Genomic DNA, 19,103 nt, shown 5'->3' with positions numbered 1-19,103 from the left:
TCCCAACAGCCAATGGATTCCAAACCAACAACCTCCTTCCCAGTCACCATGACCAACTACATTCTCACCCACAACTACTTCTCCTCTGAAGGCAATACCTACAAACAGATCTGTTGTACAGCCATTGGCACCCGCATGGCACCATCCTATGCCAACCTTTTCATGGGCCATCTAGAGGAATCCTTCCTAAACACCCAGAATCCTAACCAACCCCCCCTCCCCCCTCTTCAACCTGGTTCAAATTCACTGATGACATCTTTGCGATCTGGACTGAGGGTGAGGACACCCTGTCCACATTCCTCCAGAACCTAAAAAACTTCTCCCCCATTTGGTTCACCTGGTCCTACTCAACCCAACAAGCCATCTTCCCAGATGTTGAACTCCACCTCTAAAATGGCTACATCAGCACCTCTATCCATATCAAACCTACTAACTACCAGCAATATCTCTATTTTGACAGCTGCCACCCATTCTATACCAAGCCCACCCACCTGCAGTCGTCGCATCTGCAATGATGAGCGGTCCCTCTTGAGATCTACTGTGGGTCTCACTGAAGCATTCAGACGGTAATTGTCCTCCCAACCTTGTACACAATCAAATAGCCCATGCCCTATCTTTCCAGTCTCCCAACACCTCCCAAGCACCACCGTCTTTCGACTACCTCTCGTCGCGCCCTGCAATGAGAAATGTCCTGCCCACTATCCTTCCCACCCCTCCCACAGTGGTATTCCGCCATCCACTGAACCTACACAATACAGGGTGTTTCAAAAAGAATATAGTAATATTTTGTCCAAACTATCGATCACTGCGCCTCGGCTATTGGAGAAACAAATACATAGTTTCGTTTATATTAATAGCCACTAGATGCCAGTTGTCTTCTGTCTTGCTTGGTAATTGTCATATATTTAAAACAGCTTCTCTGCAGCTGAAATCATTTTGTGTTCTCGAGTTTGCGAAGTGCAATTCTGTGATTACAGTGCAAAGATGTTTCGGGCTGAAGTACCAAATTGATCCTACAAATGGGTGGAACATTTGCAGATGGTATCGACAGTTTCTAGATACAGAATGTGTATCTAAAGGAAAAAGTCCTGGCCGTCCTATGTTCATGAAGAAAATGTTGCACAAATTCAAACTGCTTTCCAACATAGTCCTTCAAAACCAACTCATCGTGCCAGTCGGGAGTTAGAACTACCTACAACAACACTTTGGCGTGTTTTGAGACGTCGGTTGGTTATGTTACAAGCTCTGCATCCTGATGACAAACGCAAATGTGTGGCATTTTGTAGTGAGATTCTTGATGCTACTGACAATGATAACATCTTTCCACAACACATTGTGTTATGATAACATCTTTCCACAACACATTGTGTTCAGTGATGAAGCGACTTTTCACATTGGTGGTCAGGTAAGCAAACACAATGTTCGAATTTCGGGCCTACAGAACCCACATGCAGCCATTGAACATGTATGAGATCCACCCAAAGTCAATGTGTTTTGTGCGATATCCCGATCATCTGTTTACGGCCCATTCTTCTTTGATGGCAACATGGTTAACGGTCGGCAGTATCTTGCTATGTTACAAAACTGGTTGTTTCCAAGGCAGTACGAAGACAACTTCATTTTTGAACAAGATGGGGCACTCTCCCACTGGAGTTGCCAAGTGCATGAATATCTGAATGAAACTCTACCGAACCATTGGATTTGTCATCAAGGAGCTAGCAACTTAGCATGTCTCAGATGGTCTCCATGGTCACCAGATTTGACACCCTCTGACTTCTTCCTGTAGGGTTTTGTCAAAGGCAACGTTTATGTACCACCACTCCCACGGAACCTGGAAGAGTTGAAGAACCGGATCCGTGTTGCCATAACATTAGTGACGAAGGACATGCTTGCCCGAGTATGGGAGGTATTTGAGTTTCGATGTCATATTGTTCATGTCGCTGATGGAGGACACATTGAACAACGGTAATCTGAACTTGAGAGGTTTTCAAATATGTGTGTAAAGTTTCATATTCGTATGTCTTAAAGTTTAATAAATACATGACTTTGAAATACGTATATTCTTTTTGACACACCTTGTATACTAGTCCACCCTTACACAACCCCTGCTCCCAACACCTTACCTCATGGCTTATACCCTTGTAATAGACCTAGATGCAAGACCTATCCCATACATCCTCCCACCACCACCTACACCAGTTCAGTCACAAACATCACCTATCCCATCAAAGGCAGGGCTACTTGTTAAACCAGTCATGTGATCTACAAGCTAAGCTGCAACCACTGCACTGCATTCTATGTGGGCATGACAACCAACAGGAGATCTGTCCGCATGAAAGGCCACTAACAAACAGTGGCCAAGAAACAAGTGGACCACCCTGTTACTGAGCATGCTTCCAAACATGACATCCTTCATCTCAATGACTGCTTTACAGCCTGCACCATATGGACCCTTCGCACTAACACCAGCTGTTCTGAATTGCGCGGGTTGGAACTTTTCCTGCAATACCTCCTATGTTCCCGTAACCCTCCTGGCCTCAACCTTCATCAGTCACTGTCCTCACCCATCCAGCCCCTTCCCTGTCCCCATTCCAGTACTAGACAGCCATCATTCCACCATCACACCCTGTCTTTTTAATTCTCTCCTTTTCTGCTAGTCCCCCCCCCCTCCCCTTTCCACCTCTCCCCTGCCCTCCGTCTAACCTACAGCACTAGACTGTCTGCCACCCCTACCATACTATACCTCCCATCCCCACCCCAGCCTCCTCCTTACCCCCACCCAGTCGCCACTCCCATCATGCACCGGTGCTGCTGCTGGCAGTGTGGTTTCAGTTGCCTGAGACTGCGGTCGTGTGCACGAGTTGCATTTGTGTGCGTGCACCTGTGTGTATGTGTGTGTGTGTGTGTGTGTGTGTGTGTGTGTGTGTGTGTGTGTGTGTGTTCTATTTTTGACAAAGGCCTTACTACCTGAAAGCCTATTTATTTGTTACAGTCTTTTTGTTGTGCCTATCTGCGACTCAGCATCTATAGAAAATAAGAATTACTTTTCAAGGATACTGGAAAGTTAATTATGGAGTACATCATTGCCCTCTGTTGGGCCTTTGGTTATTCTCACTTTTTATAAATGATTTACATACGACTTGAAAGCAGCAGAACCATTGTTGTTCGCACCATCTTCTTGCCAAAGTGTAAAGATATTTCAAATGTACCCCTGTTTATATGTGTATGTGGGGGGATTGCTATCTCCTCACCCTGCTGGTGAGGTTGGGTCACCAATATACTAGGCAAATGCATCACTGTAAATGGAAGCAAAGAATATATTAGGCATGTGTCCCTAGAACACAAAGGCAAATAAGGTGTGGCAAGTACAGCCTGAATGAAGAACATACAATTGAGTTTGAGAACACTAAGTTACTGTGCCAAGCCAGCACTTACTAGGATGGCAAAATAAAAGAATCGATAAACATTAGGATCCATTGATCAACAAAGACTAGAGTTATTAACTCAGTTTGGCATGGGATACTGTATAAGCATCTATCCACTTCTAGTGTGTCCAAGAGTGGACAGCACAAGATGGATCACGAATGCCCATGTACAGACTGAAAGCAGCCTCCTACTCTGGCCCAACCTCACAAGACTTTGGCACCTATACCAAGAGGAAATGGTATTTTCACCTCTTGTATAACATCTGCAATATCTCAAGTTAGTAAGACACTTGTTGAAATGTTGTGGTTTTTAATACTCAACTGAAAAAAAAAAAAAAAAGTTTGCTGCAATCTGGCTGAAAATCAATGAGCTTGTCATCAACATGACTCATTGAAGAAATACGGTTAAGTCTTTAAACTAATTTGTTGGGATACTTCACAACTTTGCTAAGAAGGCAATGTAGAAAATAAAATTCTAATGTGGAGTACTAATCTGGTGCCCTCCTTGCTTGGGTAGAGCCATCTTTTCATAACAGAAAGCAGAGGGGTCACAACAATAACCAACAAAGGAATGAAACTTAACTCACAGTGAGAAAAAATAAATGTGAAGTCTCAAAAAAATTCTGTAATGTGGTCACTCCTCTTCTGAACCTAAATAAATAACCACCAATGTCTTTAAAGTATGTTCTAAAACTAATGTTTGCTGATGACAACTATATTAATCAATGGCTCAAATTGAACCATATCAAACCCAATATATATTACAGATGAGTGGGTCTACAAGTGGGTCAGTGAATGGGAATCAACCAATAGCCTTGTTATCGATATATGAAATTTTGATAAATTTTTGTATATTTGTAGTAGCAGTGTCTGCATGAAATATCACAAATTAAATTTTTTTTGACCTTTCATTATTTTACTAATAAATTTTTAAAACTTCCAAATTACGCAATGGTTGTTTCATTGAACCACCAAATCTTCAAGACTGTACGATTTACAGACCTAAATTTTGTAAAATGTTATCCAGTTTCTAGTAAGCTTTAAAAGTACTTGCTATTTGATGAAGCAATGCTGAATTTAAAATTTATGTTAGTCATGTGCGTGCCAAATATCATGACACTATGCTATTCCAGTGGGAACATGTTAAAATAAATTTTATTTTGCTGATAAGTGCAACATCTTGTGCATAGTCTGTAGTCCTTTGAACTTCTTACTAATTTCACTGCAATCCTTCCATGTCTAAAATCAAACAAGGAGCTCAAATCATTATTAATTTTTATTCAGTGACAGTCAATATATTATTTTATTAGAAACACACACTTAACTTCAGATACAGCTTTCCCATGTTAAACGTGAAAATATTTTAGCATACACCATAATAACAAATCATCAATTAAGACTATTAATAATTTAGTTAATTATGCCTTCATTTTACCATTAAATTAATGTACCCAATATTATTAATCAAACAATGGTACAGCTGTTATTATTTAACAATGTTTTATTTGAGTACAACGAGCAACATTTTATTATCTTCACCAAGTAAGACATTATAGTTATCCAATGACAGTCCTATTAATTTAAGCTGATATATTGCATTTTTCTCTTAAATAACATAACCTAGTTCTCCCAAGCAATAATGCCATATTATTGATGTAACAATACGTTCATTTCTAGTATAATCCTACATCTACATCTTCCACAACTCTTCATGTGATAATCTTTACATTCTTCCATAGCAGTAATATAACTTAGTTTACAAATTAAGACTTTTATCGGAACAGCCAATTGATCTAGTTTTCCTGGTTATGGAAAAGAAAGAGGCAGTCCACAATGATGCATAAATTAAAGGTTTACTTCTCATTTTTATCTCTGGACAGGCAAGCCACCCACAAGTTACTGTCATAGGCACAAGCAACACGTCCTGCAATTTGTTCGAAAACATGCTATCTGCATCTGGACTCACTTGAATTTTATGAACCCCAAAATCCTTAAAATCAGAAACAATTCTTGCTTTACCTGTGGCAATGCTCATAGAAATAAATGCATGGGAAATACGGAAGCGTCCGATCCCACCCGTCTGCTTTGACCCATGACGTCACAAATATGGCGGAAACAAAAACAAACACACACACTTTGCACAAGAAGCCTAATGACACTGACGGGACACGTGCGGGAAATGGGGTGTTTTGGGTGGGGGGCAAACTAAATATAAACAAATTTAGACGCCTTGCGTAGCTACAACGTGCAAGTGAAGACAGCCATGCATGAATACCCACCCACCTCCCCAGGGGTCGTAACCCCTGCAACCCATAGAAGATAAAGATGCTTCAGTAGCTGATTAGTGTTTTTTGTCTTTTTTAAAAAAAAATCTCACAGGATAGAACGAACAGATCAGAAAAGTAAATAAAATAAGATAAAACAGAACTGGAGACAGCCACACTCAAACCAAACTCCGCACTGTCATGACGTCACACACGACAACACCCTTACGTCACGGGTCAAAGCCGACATGTGGGATTGGACGCTTCTGTCGACCCAATGCATGTTACTTCCAAGTCCCTGTGACTGCTATGGCTTCATAAAATCTTTTTGCCAAACTCTTTTTCATATGCTGCCTGTTCATAATCTGTCACAAACAAAAAAGTGGCTGAGGGCATGCTTAGGGCCAACCAAAGTTTGCATTAACACATGTCTGCTATGACCCATGATATAAATGTGTTGTGTTCTGTGACATCATGGAGGTGCGGCATATTTGAAATGGATCACATTTGTAGAGGGTGTATTGATGTTAAGTGGTGGTGCACTCTAGTGTGTGATATTTATATTTCTAAATTGTTTGTGATATCAGTGACTCATTGAGTGCTGTTTGCGAGAATAATATCGGAGGGGTTTGTGGCAATTTGTTAGAGAGTTATTTTGATGTCGATAGTTCATTCTTGGGTATGGAATTATTGGTGCAGTGTGTTGTTTATGGTACGAGATTTCAATTTATGTCTCATTTCTTGTTAGTTGTGGATAACAAATTTGATGGGTAGGTCTCTGCATGCTCGAATTGTTGACCATAATTAAATTCCTGCAGTTATTAAGTTTAACTGTCAATTACTTGGAAGTGTTACATTTGTGCAGAAGGTATGAAATTGACCAAAGATTGAGAAGTCTACACTGGCCATTTGGGAGATTGTGTTAATGGCACATTTTTGCAATCAATAGATGTGGGTGTCAGCTGACTTTTGTTGGCAATTATATTTTTATGATTTCATTGTAGTATGTACGATACAGAGTGTGTGTGGCGGGTGGGGGTTAAGTGTGTGTTTCTTGCATATTGAATATAGTGTTAATGACATTTTCTTATGTATTTTTGAGTTAGGTTGTTAGTTGCTAGTAATTACGTTGGAATGTGATTGGTAGGTATTGTGGAATTTGTTTCAACTACATTGGTGATGTTAGTCTTTACGGTACCTTGGACTTCATTTTAGCTACATATGTCAAGTGAAATATTAGATACTGGAATTATTGACTATTGTGTGGCTTTGTGGAATCAAGGATTTCATTTAGCTTCATAGGTCAAGTGAAATTTAGGATACCAGGTTTTACAGCTATGTGTGGGTTCACGGTATTGTGGACTTCATCTCAGCTAGAAAGGTCATGTGTGAAATATCCGATAAGAGTTTCTGCTTCATTTTGGGTTAGTATTTGTTTTGGCATGTCTCCATTGTTACGATTGTCATATACTTACTATGTCCCTGCCCAAAACTCCCTATATCCCTCCAGTTGTCTTGACAGTTTCATATTCTGCAATTAGATTTTTTTTAATTAATTGTAATTGTTCATGTGTGTAGCGAGTGCCATCATGGTTGCCATACTGAAACCGAGTGTCCGCCCCCTTGATGACGCAGTGTGTCAAAGCCAGCAGATGATACCACAATCTTTGATTTTTCCCATATTTCCTTTTCCCCATTCAAACAATTGGAAGGAAGTAAATATTGCATTTCCACAACTGATTATTATGAATGTTTAAGAAAACAACTTCAACTGTTATTTTAGGTGCATTTATTTAATCGGTAACAAAGTGGCAAAAATGTATCAGTGCCATGATTTAAAGTGTTTAACAACCCAACAAAAAACTGAAAGGCACATGTTGGAATATACACTTCGTGGTTGCCACTTGTTGCATTCCAACATGTGCTATTATTGCCCTATTAAGCATTTCAAATCCTCACAACAGCAGTTTTCTGCCAAATCCCCTGAGCATGCTTAATGAGTTACACATGTGTGCACCAACTCGCTCTCATTTGCCACACTAGTGCTTTGCTAGTTTTTTCTCAACATTTCATCTCCAATGAAGTGAATTACTGTCAATGGATGTGAATGTTTTTGTTTCGTTATATATTTGTAATATAAATTTCCTGCTGTTCTGTCAATATGCCTCATTTGGAATGCCAACATGAAATTTGGCACACACTGACAGTGTACAACTAAAAAGGAAAATAATTCTAAATTTAAAAAATTGGCAAAACTTAGAATTTTAATGAATTTTGTCAAATAGCACACATTTTAATGCTTTTAATAAACTGAATAAAATGGTATGCATTTCAGCTCTGTGTGCAAAATAGTTTGGGATATGGTCAGTTTAAGGTTTCAAAATGTGGCAGAAATTGCACACTTTTAGAAAATTCACAAACTAATAATTCAGAAATATACTGTCCAAAAAATCTTAATTTGGATTTTAGCTTCTTTTGAAAGGTGGAAAAAATTATGAAATCCTAAATCATCACACTTCACATTTATTTTTGTTTATTGGTTGACTTCAAATGGAATGACCTGATTGGTTTACAAGGAACAGTGTAGGGTCTGGTCTCTCAATGATTTGTACTATACTGTTTCAGATAAATACAGATGATAAGTTGGCACCAGAAATAAAGATCAATCACATATTACATTTAGGTAAATGTCATGCGTGAAGTACCCTAGCAGCCACATGAGTAAGAAGCTAAATCAGAGACAACACAGTCAGTGCGAAATGTCGGAAGAAAACTCTGCACTGAGAAAAAGTGTGGAAGGGGTGAAGTTTCTTTGTGCATGGTGGCAGAGAAAAGGTAAATACTTTCTATGTTGTCATGTCATACAAAGCGCATGCAACATTGAATAAAATAGCATCAGCAGCAAAATATAACCAAGTCACACTCTACAGGAGAGCATTTATTGCCTCCTCTGTCACCCACAGTAAAGCATCTAGTGAAGGACTAAGTCTCATTGGTTGCCAGAGGCTATTGGAGGGTGACCATGCAAACAGTTCAAAACTGAGATGCCTTCCGATGTGATGCACACTGACACTTACACTCTTGTCACTTAAGAAATGAGACACTTAAAGCAGTAAAGGAGTTTTGCTATTTGGGGAGCAAAATAACTGATGATGGTCAAAGTAGAGAGGATATAAAATGTAGACTGGCAATGGCAAGGAAAGTGTTTCTGAACAAGAGAAATTTGTTAACATCGAGTATAGATTTAAGTGTCAGGAAGTCGTTTCTCAAAGTATTTGTATGCAGTGTAGCCATGTATGGAAGTGAAACATGGACGGTAAGTAGTTTGGACAAGAAGAGAATAGAAGCTTTCGAAATGTGCTACAGAAGAATGCTGAAGATTAGATGGGTAGATCACATAACTAATGAGGAGGTACTGAATAGGATTGGGGAGGAGTTAGTGGCACAACTTGACCAGAAGAAGGGATCGGTTGGTAGGACATGTTCTGAGGCATCACGGGATCACCAACTTAGTTTTGGAGGGCAGCGTGGAGGGTAAACATCATAGAGGGAGACCAAGAGACGAATACACTAAGCAGATTCAGAAGGATGTAGGCTGCAGTACGTACTGGGAGATGAAGAAGCTTGCACAGGATAGAGTAGCATGGAGAGCTGCATCAAACCAGTCTAAGGACAGAAGACCTCAACAACAACAACAACAACAACAACAACAACACACTCTTGTCACTGTATTTTTCAAAATGAACAAGGAAATCAGTTAAGAAAGTTTTTCTTCTGGAAGTACCTATCACTTTGTGTACCACTTGAACACTAGAATACTTAACATACTCTCACTGTCATTTTATGGAATTATCTTCAGAAGCAGTATTCAAAGAGCCAAAGCCTGTAATAAGAGCACCAAGTAAAATTAATAACTCAACATCATAGACTTCGGAATTCTTTCCAGCACATTGGCAGTGTAGTGCTACTTGTTGCTAACAACAAAACATCAGTTATACTTAATCTGTGATTTACATACCCACAATACAAGGAAAAAGATAATTTCTGCTTTGGATTTTTGTCTGTGTTTAGAGTGAAGGTCTATATCCCAGTGTGAAGGCCTTCAGGAAGAGGGACGGGGAAGAGATGTTAATAATGGAAACATAAGGGTTTAATGTACATGCTGGATGGCGGTAGGTGGAATTGGAGACCCATTCGTTCCGAATTCAAACTCACCATTTTAACCACTACAGAACTTCGTCCGGTGTATCACATGAATTTTCTATTAAACTACTAATAAATGGCATGTCAGGTAAATTGATTTCATTGTTATTGATGGCGTTGAAACATATGGGGAAATGTATTTTGGGAAGACGTAGCAAAAGCCACAAAAAACATTAAGGAAACCAACTAGTCAGAAGCCACGGCGGTCACGAAAAGTGGCATGGGCAGAAGTGTCCCTTCCACTCCAACTATCACAGGAAACCTAGGAAAATCGGACCACCAAGCTCCGCATCTCTACTAGAAGTAAACTCTCTTATTAACATTACGTGAGTGCTTACTTAACAGTTTTCGTATTATGAAAGCAATTCCAACATATAAACAGTTCTTCACTTACCAACAGCCACAGTCACAAAGCACACTTGCACCAACAATGCAAACCAACTCAATAAATAAAAAAACCACATTGTTAGTACACCTATATCAATGACATTATGATACACGAGAACGAATATGCATTTCGCTTTTCACTACAACTTTCCTAAACTTATCGATTTCTCTTTGGTTATGTTTATAGTCATGTTGACAAAATACTATCTGCACCAAAGTTGTTCCACAGCTGGCAAGGTTACAGATGTACCAACATTCCATACCTGATGTTGTCTGCAGGCGCTTAGACAGTTATCTGGTGCCGATTGACTATGTATTTATTGCAGTGCACGTTACTGATCAATTTAGACATATGTATAATTTCATTAGAAGTGTTTTATAATACAAGTATTTACAGAGCATCTCAGGAAACTTTCACCTCTTCGTAAAAAATCTGCAAGCTCCGTTGTCCTATCTCACTGTAAAAAAAATTAAATAGTGGTTGTTGGTGATTTTAATGTGGATTTATCGCAAAGTTATGTCAGTCTACAATTACTGCCATCAGTAAAATGTCACTCAATTTAGTTCCTACTGTGAACTTCGCATCACAGGTTTGTAAGTACTCTGAGACTGGTACTGACTTATTAACTTTGTAGACAAATCGTACAGGCGTCTAAAGCTAGCGAAATGAGGGATGCTCAACTACCGGACCTACCGATAGATGGCTCTAGCGCGTGCCACAGGCGTCTAAAGCTAGCGAAATGAGGGATGCTCAACTACCGGACCTACCGATAGATGGCTCTAGCGCGTGCCGGCCAAAGATTATATCATTGAGTGTCCGCCATATCTGAATTTGGCGAAAAACGAAGTGTCAAAACACGGATGAAAATGTTTTTCGTTCTGCGCCCCGATAAGTCTTTTATATTGGATGTTCTAGATATCTACACATCAACATAATGAAGTGTTTCTTATCTAGTGAGAAAAAACAGTGACAGTTCTGCTATGAAATTCCTAAATTCGAGTGTGTTTTGGAAGTTTGACAAGCTGACCTATGAATTGTTTACTATTAATTTTATGAGTGCTTTACTTATTTGCCCGTTTTAAAATACTATTTAAGATTCAATGGAGCTCAACAAATTACCTTGGTTGCCAAAGCTTTTAACTACAGGTATAATTCGGAAAATCAAGTGTGGAAAACAGTGAAGACGTGTCTTGAAAAAAAGTTGACATCTTTTGCTTAGGGGTATCTTTACTGACAACAGAAATTACAACTGAACTATTAAAGTATTACTTAGTTATAAACGGAAAAACTGTTATTTTTCTTTATCTGAAGTGATGCATTACCGATCTGCATATATGCTGACACTGTAATTGCAACATTCACTTACGAATTTGGCTCTCTCTTTGATCAGAAATTTAAATGCCATGATTTTATTAACGCCTGTACTTGACACAGTGTATTTTAACTGAGTGATAAGGTAGAAGCACCAGTTTTTGACAGTGCTTCAGTCTTCGATACGAGACAAGAAATACATTTAAATGAGACAAACACAAAGGCCAACGTTAAGGCTCCTCTTAAATGCATAACTCGTATCATTTGGATGTTAAGTGTAGTAATAATATTATATTGGACTGATCCATGATGATGTAGGAAGTGAAGGAACTTGTTGAAAATAACATCGATCACAGCTGTTAATTTTAAGGTTGGGGTGTCTTAAAACTGTAATTTTCCAGTCTGATGCCCAAATAATGGCTGGTACCATGGTTTTATTTTAAAATTGAATTCAAAACATGTCAGTGAGCAAAATTAATTAGACTATGAATTACAACCATGGAATTTTATTTCTGTGAATCTTGGTTCCAGTCTTTGACATGGTGTCAATCACTGGAATGACTGGTTGTCATGATATAGCCCAAGCAAAAAACAAACCTGAAAGCGAAAGCTGTAGAAGCTGGCCAGACAGGCACCCCAATAGCTGCTACAATCTGTGTTAGACAAGGGTGACATTATATTGCAAATTTAGTGTAAAAAGGTCCATATTGTCTGAATTTGTCCTATACTGACAGGACATTCTAGTCCAGTCGATTTTCTTATCTGCAAAAGTACATTAGACAATACCATTGTTACAAAGGTAGTGTCAAATTACAAACTATACAGTAACAACAGAAGTATTGCTGGACTATGTACAGTAAATAACATGTAATAACCTGAGACATTCAGAATTGGTTTGAAGAAATAGAACAGCATTTGGAAAGAGAGTAACATTTTGAAAATAACAAATGACACAAGTAGAGTTTTCAGTTCTTATGAAAGCTCGCTTACTTTTTCTTTTTTCTTCTTCTTCCTCTCTCTTCTCCATTCTTAAGGGAAAAATGTGATAAAATAAAAGTGCAAGAAAGTTGTGTACAATGTTGGAAATGATGAAAAAGAAAATCTCACTATGCTTTTAACAGCATATGCTGCTGTAAAGCTTGCTCCTCCTAAGAACATGATTTTCTCCCATCTCTCTCTCTCTCTCTCTCTCTCTCTCTCTCTCTCTCTCTCTCCCTCTCCCTCTCCCTCTCCCCCTCCCTCCTCCATGTGAAGAGTATTCCTGTAATTATAGCTAATAGCACACCAAGAACATGAGGGTGTCACAGTGGAGATTTATTTTCTGATACAGACGTCTGATACAACTATTCCACAGCAAAACTTACTTTCAACAGGTGTGGTAGCAGTGCATTCCCATAGGATAACAGAATATTATGTCCTCCAGGAATCACATTGGGTACACCACATAAACTGTACAGCAACTACAGTGTTTTGTGAGCAAGTAATAACAGTCAGTATCTTTAATTTTAACATAACTCTTGACTCCCTTAACCCTAGGACTCACTCTGGGGTCATAGGTGACCCCAATCATCTTTACTATGGATAAAATAATATTTCTATTTCTTGTAAAAATCCAGAATTTTATGACTTTTACCACACAGTATTGTAGTTCTCTCACAAAATTTTTTAGAGCGCTTGACGCAACATTTAAATCAATAATTAACAAAAACTACTGTCGGGGTCAATTATGACCCCAGATAGATTATATGTAACATTCATAGAATGTATAGATTATCAACTATCAATCTCTTTCTTAGGTATTTTGAGTTGGTAACACTGAATTCAGGTGTTATTCAGGTGTTACTCAGAACTAACCTCAAACTGGAAGTTCGTTTGTACGTTTGTTGTACGTTTGCTGTTGCAGTGTAATTTCAGCATGAATGGAATACGTTTTGCTCCTGGCTATTGTGTAGAACAAGCTATGGAAGAATTATTTCGTAGCAGTAGTGATTCAGAAGGTAGTGACGCCGAAGATGATGGAACAGAGACACAGGTAGACCAAAGTGATGAAACTTGTTTACATGAATTAGAAGAAAATGATATTCTTGCTGAAAATGATGACAGTGGAGAAGATGAAAGTGCAGTACTGGTAATCAGGGGTCGGGATATTGCATGGAGTACAAAAGAACCATCAATTCGTAGATTTCCAATCCGCAACATACAACGATTTTCAGCAGGTATTCCTAGTACAGTTAGTGTTAGCTCAGCTGTTGACTGTTTCAGGCAGTTTATTACTAATGAATTGCTGGATATAATAGTTCAGTTCACAAATCAACGCGGAAATGAATTGAAAGTGTCTGGAAAATTAGTTGACTGGCGTGATAGAGACAGATGCGAGCTTCTTTCATTTTTAGGCTTGCTTATTCTGTATGGCTTACAGAAGAGCCGGGGGAAATCTATTGACGAATTTTGGGACTCTGAATATGGCACTCCTCTATTCCGTGCTACTATGTCGAGGAGGCGATATCAGGACATTCTGCATTCACTTCGTTTTGACGACCGCATCACAAGACTTGAAACGAAAGAGAGAACTGGAAATAAGGCTGAAGCTGTACAGGAAATATTTGATTTGTTTGCCGTGCTATGTCAAACATCATTTATACCTTCCAGCAACATTACTGTTGATGAACATCTTTGCGTATACAGAGGTCGGAGCAGTTTCAAGATCTACATTCCTTCAAAGCCAGGAAAGTATGGCATCAAGATATGGTGCGCAGTAGACTGTGAACATGATTATCTGACAAATCTTCAAATGTACACTGGAAGGAGTGGTGATGTGAGAGAAGTGAATCAAGGCAAGAGGATGGTCTTAGATTTAGTGCGTCATCTGGCTGGCAGTGGTAGGAATACTACCACTGACATTTTTTTCACGAGCTATGACCGTGGCCAAGAATTGTTGAAAATGAAGTTGACACTTGTAGGTACTCTACGTTCTACAAGAAAAGAAGTCCCAAAAGAGTTTTTGCCTTCGAAAACTAGGGAAGAATGCACTACCATATTTGCATACAGTGGTAAAACCCTATTAGTTTCTTATGTTCCAGAAAGAAATAAGGCTGTGCTGCTCCTGTCAACACAACATCAATCATTTGAAGTGCCCAAAGAAAACAACATGAAACGAAAACCAGAAGTAGTGTTGTATTACAACTCAACAAAATCAGGTGTTGATACGCTAGATCAAATGAGCTGTTACTATTCTGTGAAAAAGGGTACAACACGTTGGCCATTAGCAGTATTCTATGATCTTGTCGATCTAGCTGCACTCAATGCCTACAGACTCTTCTGTGTTGCTGTTGAAAAAACAGAGAGACGTCTTTTTCTAATGAAGTTGGCCAAAGAAATGGCAAAGCCCCAAGTGGAACGTCGTTTGAGTTTACCACAAGCAAGGAAAAAGTATATTATTAGCAGTATCAAACGGTGTGGATTTGATGATCGGTTAGACAATGGACATCCAGACGTAATACCCGACAATCAGAAGAGAAAGCGAGGCAGATGCTCCATTTGCCCCCGATCAAAGGACACAAAATAAAGTTCAACATGCAAAAAGTGTAACAAATTTATTTGCAAGGAACATTCTGAAATAGTTACTACTTGCAAAATATGTGCAGATGACTATGGTACGGATTCCCGTTAGAATTATGTTTCCTGTTGAGTTGTTCATCACATTTTCTGTAAATTTGAAGCCATTGTGAAACATTTACGAGTGAAACGAATTATGACTTAGAGTAATATTGTAACTTCTGATATGTAATTACTCTGCCATATGTAATTTAATTCTACTATGTACATACCTGTTAAAAAAGCTGTGAAATGTGTCTAAATAATAAATAAAATGTAAACAAACAGTATTAGACGACAGTACGTTGTTCTCTGAATGATTAGTACACACAGTCAATTATATATTGATTGGGGTCATGTATGACCCCAGATGGAGTACTAGGGAAATTTTAGCAGAGTGAGTCCTAGGGTTAATTACCTGCTTATACATGTGCTTGTACTACAGGTTATTGGTAAAGCAAATACTTATTGAATAGGTCTTCACACTTTTAATACTTAGCAGAAATTCTTAAAAAAGTAAATTCTTTTATTACTGTATCACCTCTATGGTGAATTAAGAGGTACTGACTGGTTTCGTTGAACATTTAATAGAAGCCTTTATTTTACCTGCTATTGATAAAGAGCCATTCCAAGTTCGGTACATTACAATCTCTCGCATTTTTCATGAGGTTTGTTATTCTGTACACTAATATTTCTTCTTCTAAATGGTAAATATTGCATTCAGACATTGTCGGTATTAAAGGTAATTCATGAAATAAATTATATTTAAACCAGAAAATTAAAGGTTCCACATGACACGTGAAAAGTACCTTGTTACACACATGTATGTACAGATTCCAAAATGTCTATGAATTTGAGTTACAAACTTTTTTAAATAGAAATATGAAGATCACAATACTTTGGGTCTGCAATAAGTCAAACGTAAAATACTTTAGTTCCCTATGGGAAACTTTGTTCTTTACATGATTCGTGCAACTGCTTTCACTCTTAATGGAAAACTAAATGGTTTATGTTAAAGTTAACTTGCAAAAAGTGTAACCATTGTTACATAATTTCTGTGAAGTAAGATTCCTTAATGTTAATTCCTTCCTTTGTCATTGTAACTTGATAATTTCAGTTCCATATGGGACATATGACCTAAAAAAAAAAAAAAATTAAATGCTTTTATTACTATGACCAAACAAAATCTTTTTAACATGTAGTACACAGTTCAAATCAACAAAAAGTGTAACTGTATAATTAAGGTAAATGTTGATGAAAATTAGGCATGTAACATGAATACTGAAATTTCCTAATCCGCAACTTGTGGTCGTGTGGTAGCGTTCTCGCTTCCCGCGCCCGGGTTCGGTTCCCGGCGGGGTCAGGGATTTTCTCTGCCTCGTGATGACTGGGTGTTGTGTGATGTCCTTAGGTTAGTTAGGTTTAAGTAGTTCTAAGTTCTAGGGGACTAATGACCATAGATGTTAAGTCCCATAGTGCTCAGAGCCATTTGAACCATTTTTTGAAATTTCCTAGATTTCCAAGTGTAACTGTAATCACTGTATTCAGTACTTTGTAGTGCTAGAAAGATAATTCTATATGATTATTTGCATTCTCTTCCCCTCCCCCCTCCCTCAACACAGGAAAATATAATAGAAAGACCTCCTTGCAAAATAAAGACAAAATTAAGAAAATTAGGTTTTGCCTGAATCAGGCCCCCTTATTCTAGAATGGTTCTAAAGTAATAAGAATGCTTACGATCAATTGGAACATTGTGTTCATTCTAAGAAGTATTAAAACAAGAATTAAGAGAGCAACAATTTTATTGCTCTTATGTTGCAGAGTATCCACAAACATTACTGTTTGAAACATAGGGCCACTGCATACTCCATTAGATCGCACCCATTCTGTGATTAAACTGTTTTCTTAAAGTGAAAAATTCAAGTTAACATAGTTATTGAGGGAAATATTTTCTCACACTGAAAGCTATCTGTCAAATAAGTCTCAGAACTTTTTTTTTCATTAATTTCACACAAATCACCTGTTTTTAATGCAAGTGCATATTTTGTAACACCTAACATCTTAAAATAAGCTTATATAATAAATAATTATAATTTTGTTACAATATCTGCACAGGATGTAAAGAGTTAATTTTACTTCAATGTGATTCATCGTTTGAAGTTCATCATTATACAACAACAAATCTATGGACAAAATAGTTTTAAAAAATCTGTCAAAATGTCACACCCATCTGCATGAAATGTCCCAATACATAATCTTTTCAATTTGAGCACTATACATGTTTAAACAATATGAGTTTATTTAACTTCTGCCTTATACGTGATTTGTTGTTTAAAATTTTCTCAGCGGGCTTTTTTTTCCATATGTTTTTAAGCATGTGCAGGAGTACAGGGATGTAATCTTACAAACAAGTTGAGTCTGATATAAATCCTCGATCCAAATTTCATAATGGTAATCATGACCAAGAGCAGGAGCAGGAAATGGGTAATCTACGAATTTAATTTTAACACAATGCAAAATCTTGTCCTGTATATATTTCTGTCGCATATCCCCAGCAATCTCAAACAGTTTCTGAGTATTCTACAACAGAGTACACGCAGTCACTTGTTTTAAACATTTTTCCCCAGTTAACAAAATTTACAAATGCATTTTTATTGGCCATATTGGGAAAAGCATAGAGATAAATACATTCTAATGCAGATTTAACATTTCTTGCATGGAGCAGCAATTGAACACCGATGATTTTTAAGCTTTTGATATAATTTTCAGTGTCTGAAAATACCAAGCCAATAAGATTTGTTGTTAAGTCTCAGGGGGCTCTTATACCCTTTACCTAATGGATTTCTGGAGTTCATAATATCAAAAATCCTATCAGTATAATACAAAAATTCTACTGTTGCTTCACTTCCTTTAAAATTTGGATCACAAACCCTCAAAAACTCTATACTATCTGCCACGCTAGAACTCAAAGTCTGTGCAGCTAATGAAACATTCATTTTTCTATTTACACTACTTATATGTTGTCCTGACAGTTTGTTCGCAAATGTCATACCTTCTTCTTGTTGTACCTTGTTCAATTGCTCAATGAAATGCCATCTAATAATGCCAGTTGGAGACTCAATAGCAGATACTTCTGCTAGAGCATTTCTGGCAAACTTAATCATATGGCACATGTCCAAGATACACTAAACATTGTATTTTTCCACAGGATGAGGAAAGTAGCTTTTAAAATCACCCTTGTAAAAATTTAAAGTACAGCCAAGTGAACGTAAAGTGCTTATATTTACCTTACAGCCATCACATGTAACACACCAAACCCTAATGCCAGAACTATGCAGCCTCTCTAAAGCAGATTTTATCGGTGTGGCCTGATTATTTGCCTGTACACCATTGATAAAGAAGTATGCAATCAGGCATTTAAATTTGCCTTTAATAGAGACAAGCATGAAAACCAGAGCCTCAGATGCCTCTATTACTTCTTCTGACTGAGGCACTTCCCCACCAAACTCTAAAAAACCTGTGTATTGCTTAGTTCCTTGATCCCAAACTACTTGCTTCCTAATTCCCATACTGTCTACAATTAGACATGAATCGCTGAACTGGTCCCTTACAATGTACTTGAAAACATCTTTTAAGAAGCCAGGTTCACAGTCTACACTTGCCACCCATTTTGAAATCAATGGGCCAGAGGCATTAATTTTTTCTGGTGTTCATATGCTGCTGGTGAATAAAAGTACACAGTCATCGCAAACATTTTCACATTTGTTGTGTATCTATTACCCTTTGATGAGAGAGAGTTGTTCACTAAATTGCACACTAATTCCACTTGTGTTCCTTTCTGATGATTGAGGAAGTTATGTAACTTCTCAGGAAGATGCCCCTTCTCGTTCAATGAACTTATGATGTCATCCACGGAAA

At 37.9% G+C, this 19,103-nt stretch overlaps 2 protein-coding genes across 2 annotated transcripts in view; one reads left to right on the top strand and one right to left on the bottom strand.

Annotated features, from left to right (window-relative positions):
* Positions 1 to 10,496, bottom strand: part of LOC126241051 (protein TEX261) — a 56,416-nt gene extending 45,920 nt beyond the window's left edge. Inside the window, exon 1 of the mRNA XM_049947974.1 lies at positions 10,287 to 10,496. Within this exon, the coding sequence (XP_049803931.1) occupies positions 10,287 to 10,356 (70 nt within the window). The 5' untranslated portion in view covers positions 10,357 to 10,496. The remainder of the gene's footprint in view (positions 1 to 10,286) is intronic.
* A 3,010-nt stretch (positions 10,497 to 13,506) lies between these two features.
* Positions 13,507 to 15,156, top strand: LOC126203938 (piggyBac transposable element-derived protein 4-like). The gene has a single exon (XM_049938891.1). The coding sequence runs from the start codon at positions 13,507 to 13,509 to the stop codon at positions 15,154 to 15,156; it is 1,650 nt and encodes a 549-aa protein (XP_049794848.1).
* Positions 15,157 to 19,103: the final 3,947 nt, after the last annotated feature.

The sequence above is a fragment of the Schistocerca nitens genome, chromosome 1, assembly GCF_023898315.1.
Source record: "Schistocerca nitens isolate TAMUIC-IGC-003100 chromosome 1, iqSchNite1.1, whole genome shotgun sequence".
In the NCBI taxonomy this organism is placed as follows: domain Eukaryota; kingdom Metazoa; phylum Arthropoda; class Insecta; order Orthoptera; family Acrididae; genus Schistocerca; species Schistocerca nitens.
This window is presented reverse-complemented; position numbering and strand designations above follow the sequence as displayed.

Excerpts from the sequence above, each read along its gene's own strand:
- LOC126203938 (XM_049938891.1), top strand. The coding sequence starts at position 13,507 with ATGAATGGAATACGTTTTGCTCCTGGCTATTGTGTAGAACAAGCTATG.